General features: G+C 32.0%; 1 protein-coding gene across 1 annotated transcript; it reads right to left on the bottom strand.

Moving 5' to 3' along the window:
* Positions 1-5,021: 5,021 nt before the first annotated feature.
* LOC149898643 (chitinase-3-like protein 1) lies at positions 5,022-10,577 on the bottom strand. The gene is made up of 8 exons (XM_090115141.1): positions 10,508-10,577; positions 9,979-10,161; positions 9,061-9,161; positions 8,221-8,486; positions 7,690-7,850; positions 7,298-7,452; positions 5,632-6,043; positions 5,022-5,311 (listed from the first exon to the last, which is right to left on the bottom strand). Exons 1-8 carry the CDS (start codon positions 10,566-10,568, stop codon positions 5,109-5,111), a joined length of 1,542 nt encoding a protein of 513 aa, XP_089971267.1. The 5' UTR covers positions 10,569-10,577; the 3' UTR covers positions 5,022-5,108.
* Positions 10,578-13,870: the final 3,293 nt, after the last annotated feature.

A 13,870-nucleotide genomic window follows, 5' to 3' on the forward strand; every position in this document is an offset into this window, starting at 1 on the left:
ACTTCATACATCAAAATCTTCTTACTTTATTGTAATACTGTATAGCATAATTTAGTCCGTTCTTTAAAATTATACCTAATTTTATTAGTCACTCCTCTCTACTTATATGGTGCTGACAGAATAACAGCGTTACAGCCTCAGCTGTAACATTCATGCTGAGTCAGTAATCCTTTTCCCTGAGGTGATACAGATATAATATAATATTATTACGTCTACACAATATATTGTTTTACCCAGTTATACCTTGTTTTTTAAGTTATAAGTATTTTCTGTATCTAATGTACTGTATCATTTTTTTGGGAATAAATGTGTTTCTATTTCTATTTCTATTTCTATTTCTATTTCTTATCTACCAAAACGCACTAAGTATATACAACAATTTTCAATGTAAAGTGATACAATAGGACAGGCATCAATTCGCTTTGACCCAATTCGATTGTCAGACGCATTTTTAAATTTCATTATAACGAAGGGGCTCCAATAAATTACAGACCTTTGTTGGTGAATTCATTGGATGTGTTTTGTCATTTCTCGGTTTAATAGGATTACGTAATTGCTTGCGTCAAATAGAACGGGAATTAATTTCGTATTTACTACATTTCTAAATAGACAGTAGAAAAGCTAAGTTTGCTTGATGATATTATTAGGGTTCCGTACCGAAACGGTAAAACGGGACCCTATTACTGAGACTTCGTTGTCTGTCTGTCTCCAGGCTGTATCTCATAAACCGTGATAGCTAGAGCGCTGAAATTTTCACAGATGATTTGATTGCTGTTGCCGCTATAACAAAAAATACTAAAAAATAATTAATTAATTTCCCATAATATGGATCCCTTCGTGCGCGAGCCCTAATCGCACTTGGCCGGTTTTATTTAAATAACTTACAGTTACAAAACTCTTCTACATAATATAAAAATTTGAAGATATATATTTTTTATTAAATAACGATACAGAAAAAAGTTTAAATACTTATACTCGTTAAACTTTGATAATTGCGAACTCAGCATTATCAAAGATAACGTATTTATACCGAAAATGATAAATGAATGCAAAATTGATATTTAATTGCTGGCAAACGTTGGTGCGGTGTTTAATAACATAATTTATGAGCCGTTTTACATGTAAGAGGGATGACAGACTATTTAGAACGGATTACGAATAATCCGCAGTGTGTACATACCCTAATACCGATTTAGCTAAACATTTGGCTGAATGTGAATTAAAAACAAATGCGTTGTGGTCTGGCTGGTTAAATTTTGAATAAAGAAACAGCTGTCAAATTAATCCTGTTCTAATAGTATCTATGTATAAAAAAAATGTCGTTCTTAATTTAAATTTAAATTTGGATAGTAGAATAATGATTTCGTTTTAGCTTGATTTGTTGTACAAAAATACTGAAATTGCTGGATTTAAAGTTTTAATTAAAACGATAAAAATATCATTTCAATAGTAGAAAATTATTATTAGTCAGTACCTACTTCTCTATAATACTTTTATCTGGATTGTAAGGCGGCTCTACGTGTTAATAACGGAATAAAAGGTATCCTGTTCCTTAATAAGAGTATAAACTAATGATAAAGAGTGATTTAGCTAGGTAGGTGGATATATACCGACAGACAGAGAAACCATATCTTTTTTTGCATACAAGCTTTCAAATTTGTTTTTAAGTGCCTTAAACCTTACCCTAACCTTAGATTTCACTTATAAATAGACAACAGCTTTATTTCGAGGAGTTCATATAATAAATAATGTGCATGCGCTGCGCGTAATATTTTATGTTCGGCATTAATTACCCCAGAACATCATGTTTGAGATTTATTGTGTACCGCTAATGTACTACAATCGTTTTATAGTAAAATCAATTTGCTTGTTTTATTTTATTTATTTATTTTATTTATCATTTATTCAGGAAATTATTACAATTCTTAAAACTAAACAATTTAAAAATTATATATATATATGTATACTTAAAAACTAAAATTACATTGACATAAAAAAAGAAAAATAACGTAAAGAAAAGTAACGTTTTGACGTAAAGTTAAATTTTGTCGTAACGCAAATTTATTATAAAGCTGAAGAGTTTGTTTATTTGTTTGGATAATTGGAACGCTCTAAGGAACTACCTGGTCCGATTTGAAAAATTATTTCGGTGTTAGATAGCCCATTTATCGAGGAAAGCTGTAGGCTATATAACATCATGCTGAGCTAAGACGGAGCGGAGCAATGCGAATAAAACCGCGGGGCACAGCTAGTTATCAATATTCTACCTGCTACCATTAAGTGAAATGTTAAGCAATTTGTCTTTTACAGGAAGCGCATGTGTGAACATCTGAAGAAGGGCCTGGATGCGAGCGGCTGCCACCGTTGTCATGTCACAGGAGTCACAGGTGTCAACACCACCGATCGCAGAAATTTTTAAACACGCTTATAGCTATGAAAATGTCTATTGCAACTTCTCACATTTTTTTATAAAAAAATAATATTATTTTGAATAAAACTTAATGTTTTATGAAAAATATTTTTATTTTATTCTATTTATATCCGCTGGTTCCGCGTGAAAGAGTAACCCAATTCCTATATCCCTCTATCCTGTACATTTCCTTGTCTATTACCTATATTAAGAAGATAGTGACAGATAAGTATATTCTTCTCACACTTAATGTGTCAGCAAATCGTTTACAAAAAACATCATTTACTTTACTTAAAGCGAATAATAATGAGAATAAAACCTTACAATATCTATATATTTTCATGTATCCTTTTTACCTAATATTATGCTGTTTAAATAATAACCTTAAACATTTGGTATTCAAACGATGAAAACCAGCACTTATATAAAACGAAGTTGCTTCAAACTCAATAAATGTTGCTAAAGGAAAATGAAAATTGAAAGTCAATTAATATCAGGGACCTTTATTAAAATCGAGGCAAAAGAAAAATCTTATCTATTTATACAAAGCCGATGAATTTACACAGTTTTTATCAATCGAAGACGACAATGTTGAGAAGAAACTGATTGAATCTCAAATTGCAGTTTGAAGGATGTTTTAGTGCTAACGATAAATCGTTGCTTGTTCTTATACATTTATTTTAGTTAAAGTATCGAACAACGTTTATTTGAGATTAGATTGAAGTCTCTACATTGACATTGATTCAACCAGTTGATAAAAAGGTGGTTTAGTGAAAACTTAAAATAAATCTGTAATTTAGCATATGCAATACGATATTCAGGTGAAATTTTGAAATTAAAAAACATAAATGCTAATGGACTGAATAGAGAGAAGTCACTATTTAGTGAGCAATGAAATACTATTATTATAGTGAAATACTATTTCTTACGAGTTTATATCTGTCTCCTAACTCAGAATTGCTGCTATCTATTTATAAACATCATTTACATTTCGGCATAAATTATACTTCACTAACTTAGCAAGGACAGAATTGTACAGTTATAAAGAATTTATTTTACAACTGTTTCTTCATTTTATCAAGTTAAATTACTTATCCTTACCTAATGTATATTTTATTAAAACCTATAAATAATATTATTATAATTACCTTCCGACAAAATATCGCATATAATAAACAGCACCGCAAGTAACAAGGCAAGGTACGTTAGCACCGCGTAATTTGCATTTCGTGGAGATCATTTTGAAACGTCGAGAAATCGAAATCATCGTTGGAATTGTTCCAGGCTTTATTTCCATTTGATGCTAATGTAAATGGGATGCCCTATAATATCATGTTAATTCAGTCTATATCTCTTTGTTGCATATTCAGATTGTGTGCAGTTGAGAGCTTGGAATTATGAACTCCGCATTGCTTCTATGATGTATTCGCGTAATCATATTGCATGAGTATTTTTGTGTATATTTATGTGACAATCTTATCACTACATAGTATAAAACGATCGCTTTTTCTGTCCCTATATTCCTTTGTATGCTTAAAACTTTAAAACTACGCAACGGATTTTGATGCGGTTTTTTTTAGTAGATAGAGCGATTCAAGAGGAAGGTTGTAGTATATAATTATTAATTAATTGCGTTTTAGACAAAGTGGGCGAAGCCGCAGACGATAAGCTAGTAGGTACTATATGTACAGACTACAATATGTACTTTACCAGATTTACGTACCGGATTATTTCGTATGATCTTTTATAACTAATAATAAAAAGCTGAAGATTTTGTTTGTTTGGTTCAAGCAACTACCGGTTCAAATTGAAAAATTATTTCAGTGTTTGATAGGCCATTTATCGAGGAAGGCTATAGGCGATAACATCATCACGCTTCTAGACCAATAATAGCCGAGCAATGCGCGTGAAACCGCGGGACTAGTATTGCACAAAAAGTGAATATATTTTCCTTTGTGTTTCTTAAACAATATTAAATTTAATAGATTTTGTAATCGAAAAATTTACATAGAAGTGCATAACATTAGCCTCCAGCTTTTGAATACAGACTGAAATTTAACTAAAGAAAGTTAATAGCAGAGAAAATAACAAAGCCAAGAAACTGTACTTCGATGTTTTGTTCTTCAATTTTATCATAGACTTATAATAATAGAGAATATAATGAAAGGTTACACAGAGAGATTGTTCCGATTTTAAGGCAGCCTAAGGCAAAACCATCGGATTACATTTGAACTGTCTAAAACACGAAATCGGATCAAAGTTTGATGTTAACCTTACATTTGAAGATAATGCCTTATCCGATAACGTTAGGTAATGTAAGCTTTAATATTCTTTCTGTTTCTTATCTCTTTGTATCAAATGAGCCCGTTGTGATAATATATCAAAGTCAGTCTTCAACGGTTGTTTTTAACCTTTTAGAACTGAGGAAATTATGTTTGATAAAAATTAGAAAAATGTATTAAAAACCAGGAGTAGAACAAGTCAGTAACCAAATAAAACACAGTATGTAAGGGCAAGTCATTTATTTTTAACATCCGTAACATGTGCAACTAAATTCGAAACATATTATCAACAATAAAACCAAACATTTATCTTTTATAAAATACATTTGTATTCTTTAACTTAAAACCACTTCTGGTTATGTTACTTTAAAATAATTTAACACGATTACTTCTATGATACGTCAAAATTATTATTTTTAAACTGTACAAGAAACTGCATAAGGATAATTGCAAGACATCATAATCTCATCCCAATATAGATTTGCTGGGCAAGTGAAGTAGTGTGGAAGGAACGAGCCATCTAAATTTTGTATGCACACGTAGAAAGATCCGCAGTCCTTTGGGTTTGGGAACATTCCAGCTGATTCACAGGTAAAGCCTGTGGTTGGAGTTGATGGAGCTGAAATCAATGATATGGTTGTAATCATGAAAAATTAAAGGATACGGTGTAGACGAGCTATTTTTTACAGTGTAAAAGGCCAAATACACAAACATATCGTAGTTATATGACACGCTGCTTTTGTAGAAAACAATACATCGACAGTTAAGACGCATTCCGGTCGCCCAAATATTATTATAAAGAGGAAGAAACGTTTTTTATTTAGTCATGAATATCAATTAGTTTTTAATTAAACGTAAAATGTATATTATGTAAATTATTTAAGAAGTAGTAGTATTTTTTGCATAAATATTCTAAATTCTATGTCATAGAAACAATACCTGAAGTTGTTGCAGTAGAACTGATAGTACTCGATGAACCTGCTGACGTAACAGAACTAGTAGAACTTGTACTATGTGGCGTAGTTGATATAGGTGTCGTTATAGGACTATTTGTAGTAGGCGTAGATACAGGACCTATAGTAGTACCCGGAGAAGTTGAGCTAGACAATGTTCGTTTAACCGCTCTCAATAGAGGAAAGGTTTCATTACTACACAAGCCATGGAAATCATCAGTTTCTATACTCCAAATCATAACCCCAGCAAGGTTCATACTTAAAGCGTATTTTGCTTTGGCAATAAGAGAATTTACATCATCATACGACACCCAGTTTCTGTTCTGAACAGCATAAGGAACTTTTGCCAAGCTATCAAAATAGATGTTCCATTCTTGTTCTCGAAGTAAACTGCAAAACTGAAAGAAATTATATTATTTTTGTAGCTGACAGTGATAATGTGAAATTAATTCTACTACACAGGGCTTGAGATAAATTAATATAACTTGGTGAAAGTTTACGCATACGATTCGTGACCTATTTCATAACTTTCTCTGCGGTATTTAATACGGGCATAATTAATAACTTCTCTTCGTTAGGTATCTTTGATAATTATAGCACATATCTCAGATAAAATCTCGCACTAAAATCTATACTAATATTATAAAGAGGAAAGGTTTGTATGTATGTATGTATGTATGGTTTTCACGCATAAACTACTGGACCAATTTTGATGAAATTTGGCACAGATAATCTTTAGACCCTGAGGAAGAACATAGGCTACCTTTTATTGCGAAATATGTACCACGGGCGAAGCCGGGGCGGACCGCTAGTTTATTATAAAGCAGATCTTGAATTTGTAAACTTCAGTAATAAATAATAATACTTATGGCACATATTACTATAGTTGCAATGTCATTTTATGCTGCTTTATATATTTTTACTAGCGGTCCGCCCCGGCTTCGCCCGTGTTACCTACATGTTTAAACTATCCTATCTCTCAAGTTGGATCGAACTGCACATGGTTTGCGAATTTTATTATAATCGGTTAAGTGGTTTAGGAGTCCATTGAGGACAAACATTGTGACACGAGATTTATATATATTAAGATGAAAAAATATTCTAATACTATTAATAGTTGATATACATTTTTTATACTCTTCTATAAATTGTAATCCCGTAATTAAAAACAAAATATTTATATATATTCAAGTACTTGTCCATTCCTTGTTTCAAAATATGTCAAAGTTCTTAATTTGTAAATGAGGTCCTCAGAGTTGACAACTTTTATCAAACTTGTAGAAGTTAAGGCTCGTTTAGTTTAGAGACACTGAACTTTATTGAAATAAAGGAGCTTGTTTGTTACGAAGTTTTAAAAACAGATAATTTACCGAGCGTGACTTGTTAGCTGTAAAGTGTTCGAAACAGTAAAAAATATACCCTGTGTAAAAGTTGTGAAAGCTGCTTTATTTATAATAGTGTATTAAGAAAGTGCTTCTTTATTTGACGTACGATTGTGCCTATTTAACGACCATAAAGAAGAAAAGAAGATGGTTTCAAGAGATCCTATGAAAAAGTAGTATTTTAAATGCCCTATGAATTCCTAGTATAATTTTCATTTTAAGCTCTATATCACTTCTTCACACACTATCTTAAAATTGATATTAGCTTACCTCATTGTATCCAATGTTTCCACTAGTAGCGGTGTACGGGCCAGAAATACCAGGTCCAAATGAAGGTGCTCTTACCGAATAAATATTGGGATTTGTTAAAGTGAATGTATGGCCGTAAAATGGTAGGCCAATCACTAGTTTTTCTGGTGGAAAACCTGAATGATTTAAATTAGTATTAGCATAATAAAATATATAATATCAAGAATTTTTAACTATACTTATAAATATAATGTTGGTCTCTAAAAATTGTGAATCATTTATTCATTTTTTTTATCACGTTACAGATTTTAATCATCTCTATGAAATGCTATGCAAGTATCACAATCTTATCATTTTAAAAATTGATAATCTCGTAATGGTTATTTGTCAGACCACAATTTAAAATAAAATACCTTGCGACACCCAATACTCTACAGCTACATCAACGGTGTTAAGGTTTTCCCTGGCTACATGTTCATCCCCTTCTCCTCTATGTAGTGGTGAATTGTGACCAGTTACAGTATCCCATGGACCGTACATGTCGTAAGTCATAAGCCCCACGAGATCTAAATATCTGGTTATTACAGAAACATCGATTTAACTATTGAATTCTTTCAAGTGCCAATCATATACAAAGATAAACTTTAGAAAAGTTATGGAACAATTTCAGTAGTCGATAGAGCTCGCATACAGGGGTGTGAGTACTGATTTATTTCTTCAGTCTCTCTAATAAAAAAGTACACATGAATAAAATTGAATAATGTAAAATTATTTTACTCAAAATTCGCAAGATAACAAGCTAACGATCAATGAAAATACGCCATAATTCATTATTGTGCCAAAATAAAGATTGTTTCAAAGGGAAATTTAGAACTAAGTAAACAAATTAGATTATTGATAAATATAGAAAGGTAAATTCTTGTTAAAACAGGAATACAACTTACTGTCCTATAGATGGAATATCATATGATAGTGACGCAATGTCTCGAGTAGAAGCAACAGCGGCGCTTAGCAAAAGACCGTATTTGTCAAACTCCGTTCTCAATTCCTTCAGTAATTTAGTAAAGTTCTCAATATCAGCTTTTCCATTGACAGAATCTCTCCGGTTCGGATATTCCCAGTCTATATCAAGGCCATCAAAACCATGAGTCATTATCATTTTGATTGCACTTGATATGAAATTCTTTCTTAGGGCTGAACTTGCTGCCATCTGGTGTAAGAAGAAGTAATCCTTAGTACCTAATGCCAAAGTGTATTTTTTGTTTGTCTTTGTTTCCCATCGTTGGGGAGCGATTTATTGATATGATTTTTGTCTTGAGATAGTAAGAAAAGTATAGAGTGACATAGGCTACTTTTTACAGTGGTGTAACATCTCAATCCTAATTTTCGTGCAGTTAGAAGTCTAGAGAGTCCTGGATACTCGTATTGAGATATTGGCTACTTTTTACTGTGAAACATCTCATTTCTGTGTGTGGCCCTGCCTTACAAGCCAGAGTTCGTTGGTTCGATTCCCACCCGGGGCAAATATTTGTGTGATGAACATAGATGTTTGCTCTGTGTCTGGGTGTTAATTATCTATATGAGTATTTATTTAAAATTATATATGTATGTTTATCAGCCATCTGGTTTCCATAACACAGATGGGGGATCAGATCGTGCCGTGTGTGAAATTGTCCTGAAATATTTATTTATTTAAATATTTATTCCCTAGTGAATCTCTGTGGACAAGACGGAAAGCTACTAAAATGTAAAATTGTGTATAAATAATGGTTAAAAAAACTTACAATCGAATACTTTGCTGATGCTTCGTTCCAGCCACCGACAGCCAGAATAGTTTTCAGCTTTGTGTTCTTTTGTTTCAATGCGTTGAAAATGCGGAAATTATCTGAAATATTTTCGGGACAATGTTGGTGAAAGAGTTTGAGTGGTAGAGATTTGTTGATGTTTTTTAGCCAAATTTGATCATTGGTTTGAATATTTTCTTAACTTTTGGTTAATATAATAAAGCATTCAATGTGTTGCTCTCAGATAACGTTACATATAGAGTTATATAGAGTCTTTCAAAATTACGAAGAAAATGAATAGGTAGTGCACGTTGTGATCTTCATTAGTTATTTTTTATGCTAAAAATATTTAGAAATAAATTTCGTTGGTCTAAAATATGAAGATTTTCTAGCTTATTTATCAGAAAACAATATATGTACAAAGAGTTAAGTTAAGAAATTTTTTAAGTTAAGTAGAAAAGATGGTGGCATAGCCACGGGGTGGACTAGCACTATCTTTGATGTCAATATTATTAAAAAAAAACATATACACTAGATAATATTACTATAGAAAATAATATTCAATGATACTAAGTAAGACATAAATTAAATTTGATTAGCTGATATTAGAATTTAACTATTTATCTGGATAAGATTAATACGAATCTTTAAATGTAAAATTGAAATCGTATTAGGAGATCTTAGTTTTCGATATATTTTTTAATCTTAAATAAATACTAAATACTAATGAACGAATAGTAATTGTAGGAATAATTTCTAATAATTAATCGCCTGAGAACAATTAAAAAAATCCAAAAATACTACGTTTTACTTACAACTTTATCCATTCAAAAACATACAGAATACATTTCGATCATTAGTCGATTAAAAATACCTAAATATTATATAGTTATTACAAAGAAACATCGTTTTACTTACCTCTACCCCAATTATCTGGTAGATCAAGATATGGATCCAAAGAAACAACATTTCCCTGTGAATTGATTCCAACAAAAGTGTACACTAAATGTGTACAGAGATCTGGATTGATGTTACCAACATCAAACTTCCCATTACCATGTCTATATGTCGCCCATGTGCCATAGTAACAGACGATTTTTTCTAGTTAAATAAAAATAAAATAAAAACAATTAAAAAATATGAATTGAAAATTGTCTTACGATAAAGATTGATTGATGTTCTTAATGTTTGTTTGTCTTCTGATGTTGACTTTTTTTAGTGAGCTAGTGTTAATAATATATAATTTAGATTAACATTTGTATTGGATTAAAAGTTGAATAATGATAACATTTTTTGGTAGGTACATAAAATATTTTGCAGGCACAAAACATGAAAATAAAAATGTAAAATTTATATATCTGATTCAAAGACAGAACATTCCTGTACTTTTTGTAGCATTGCACTAAAAATTACAATCATGCTTCACATTTTTTTATTTTACACTCACTTTCATTGGCTGAAACAACACCAACTAACACTAAAACAATAACTAATTTAAACACCGACATTTCCTGTTTTTCCCATCAACAAACTCACGATTAACATATCCAAGTGTTTTTAAAGAAATTTCTTATCTTTTAACACTAAGCTGTGATTGTATTGTAATTCTTTGATATCTCACCGACTATAATGAACTTCTAGTTTTATTATACTACACTATCTCGACTATTGATAACAATAATACTAGGATTTTCATTGAGTTAAATATATTTCCGAAACCTAACAAAGACAATTTTCAGTCGAACCTATGTTTAATTTATACATTTTAAAGGAAATTTTATGTACAAACGAAAAATGTCAGTTCCATTCAAATTTAAAACAGAACCAAACAAACAATATTCCACATCAATTTAAACTTTTATCAAACAACATTTAACATTTCTTTGTACTCTAATATTTCGAGGACCAACAGCTCGTTATATATAAAAACTATCATCTAGAAAACCTATTTACATTCGTCCAATCCGGCCTTTGACGGCTTAACCAATATCACTAGGCACAATTTTAAAGTTACCCTCGCTCGTATATAGTGGACAGGACTTTTAAACCGCGCGGAATCCATTTAGCCGTCAGGGAACAAATAAAAAAGTCTTGGACGCATGTGGTAGAGACATATTTTCGACTTTCATTCGCGGTACAGGACGGGCTTGTAAGTTATGACCGCAATGTCCAAACAAAACTGCATAAAAGCTGTGCCTAGAATTCAATTTTGTCACAATACGTAAGTGCTTGTTTGCGTTTTGGACACATACAACCATACGCACTAGTTTACGAATTAAGTATTTGACAGTAATAAAAAATGTGGTAGGAATTGAAAACTTTCTGAAGTTTCAGAAAGTTAATATGTAAAACAAAGTCCTGTAATTCACATTCTAATTCTAGCCCAAAAACTGGTAAACGAATTTGTCTCTGAGATTAGGTTACCTACCAATTCAATTTTTTAAAACTCATCAAGATATTATCCTAGGTGACATAAAATACGAATTACATATTTAACAAATATAACTAATAGAACAATAGAAAAATGAAAGGCATCATACATCTCCGATCAAGCACAGTTCTTTGAATATAGGAGAAGTTACGAATATTGTGTACGCTACTATGGGCACCTAGTTCAGAAATACTTCTTAAAATAAGTTTCTTTTACAAAAACCCGTTGAAAAAAAACGAACAGAAATATTTCTGCGAAGTTTCTAGCACAGACTAATAATAATATACTACGTATACAATTTCTAGGAACTGTACTAGTACAGAAATGACTTTGCAACAAAATGCTTGAATATCATGCAATAGGTACCTACATAATAAACTTTCAATTAAATATTTTTTTTTATTAAGCTATTGCATAGCTTCTATCGCGGGCCTTGAGCGCGGGGACCGAATCGAGAAATTCCGTAACGAAAAAACCTCACGCTCCCCACTCCGACGGGCTCGGAGGTGTGGCTTGAAGTCATGCTATGCAATAGCTTTACCGCGGCAGTCCTCGAGTGCCACACGTCTTTTTTTTTTCGATATTAAAGATCTGAAAAAGTATTTGAATTAAAATTTGGATAGTTTCCTTAACCTATTGTTTTGTTGCAATGAAAAATATGACTAAACTCTACATAGGTACATCGATAATTCGATTATTTGCGAAATAAATTTCCTAACCCTTATACAAAACTAAAAGTACTACAAATATTCATTTGAAAATATCAATCACCCGTTGCAAGAATCCATCATGAAAGCAAAATATGACGCATTGATAAGATCGATGAACACTTCAATTAATTGTTCATTGTTTTATCGGAATTACTTTATAATATATCTTATCAGATTGCGTTACACACTTATAATCCAGCTTCTGATTGTCATTGACTCGAGAAAATCTAGCAATAAATGTATGTAATAGTAAAAGATATGGACACTAAGGGCCGGCGCCGATATGACGAAGCACAGCGCAGTGCACTTTTCATTGTCAAACTATTATCGACATTGTCATCTTTAAAATAACGTTCAAAAAAGCGCACCGCGCTACCTTTCGCGTCTGACGCTTCGATGCTCCCCGAAATAAATTGTTATTATTTGATTTTTAATTATGTCAAAAATAACAATGTCGAAAATAGTTTGACAATGAAAAATGCGCTGCGCTGAGCTTCGCCATATCTGCGCCGGCCCTTATGTTATACTGCTGAAGTTGTTTGTTTGAATGCGTTAATCTCAGGATTTACTGATTCGAATTGAATTTTTTTGTGTTGGATAGTAATTTTATAGAAGACATGCGAACCAAGGCGCGGACGACAATAGGTAATTTCGACGCGAATTCAAAATTCACACACATAAGATATTTATCACTCAAGGTACAAGCAATTCTAATTCTATCATCTATGATTGTGTATCAGCTTCATTTTTCAACCAAATATAAAGAAACACCTATAGACTACAGGCCCGTGTTGAAAAAATTATGGGTCATTTGACCCACCAGGTGACCTATCTAGAACGATATAAGAGCATAAAATAATAAGATTCAGCACTATGACGTCACTTGTAAGCTGTCCAACTGAGTGCAGATGAGAATTCGAAGGTTCAGGTAGAGATTTTCTCCCCTTGTCTCCATGATTTTTGTACGGCGTTGCGGAATAATTGATTAAAAACAGTATAGAAATAGTATGACACAGATGCCGTACAAAAATGGTGGTCCACAAAGTCGGAATTTATTTTTATTTTTCGACAGTTGCCGGGGTAAATTTGGTCATTTGATTTTGTACGGCATCTGTGTCATACTATTTCTATACTGTTTTTAATCAATTATTCCGCAACGCCGTACAAAAATCATGGAGACAAGGGGAGAAAATCTCTACCTGAACCTTCGAATTCTCATCTGCACTCAGTTGGACAGCTTACAAGTGACGTCATAGTGCTGAATCTTATTATTTTATGCTCTTATATCGTTCTAGATAGGTCACCTGGTGGGTCAAATGACCCATAATTTTTTCAACATGGGCCTGTAGTCTACTAATCTAAACAAAGAAAGCTTTTTATAACAGCTTACATGCTTTAAAACTTACAGTATATCAGTATCCAATTAAGCAAAACCCCATGTCATGCGTACTATAGCTGTTGAAAGAGTGTAGAATTACAGTAGCGACTGCCATAGTGAAAAATTGTGGGATATTCAACCTTCCAATATGCTACAATCGGGACTAACAAACTATTTACTATTGGTTCTCGAATTATTGTCACGGGAATGTCGATCGCGATTTTACTTTTTCATTGATGTAAGTTTAATTAAGTTGTGGTAAACGATATGTAATTAAATTAGCACATTTAA

This window comes from Colias eurytheme, chromosome 22, assembly GCF_061535395.1.
Source record: "Colias eurytheme isolate Ceu_HAF_F1 chromosome 22, ilColEury1 Martin Lab GWU primary, whole genome shotgun sequence".
In the NCBI taxonomy this organism is placed as follows: Eukaryota; Metazoa; Arthropoda; class Insecta; order Lepidoptera; family Pieridae; genus Colias; species Colias eurytheme.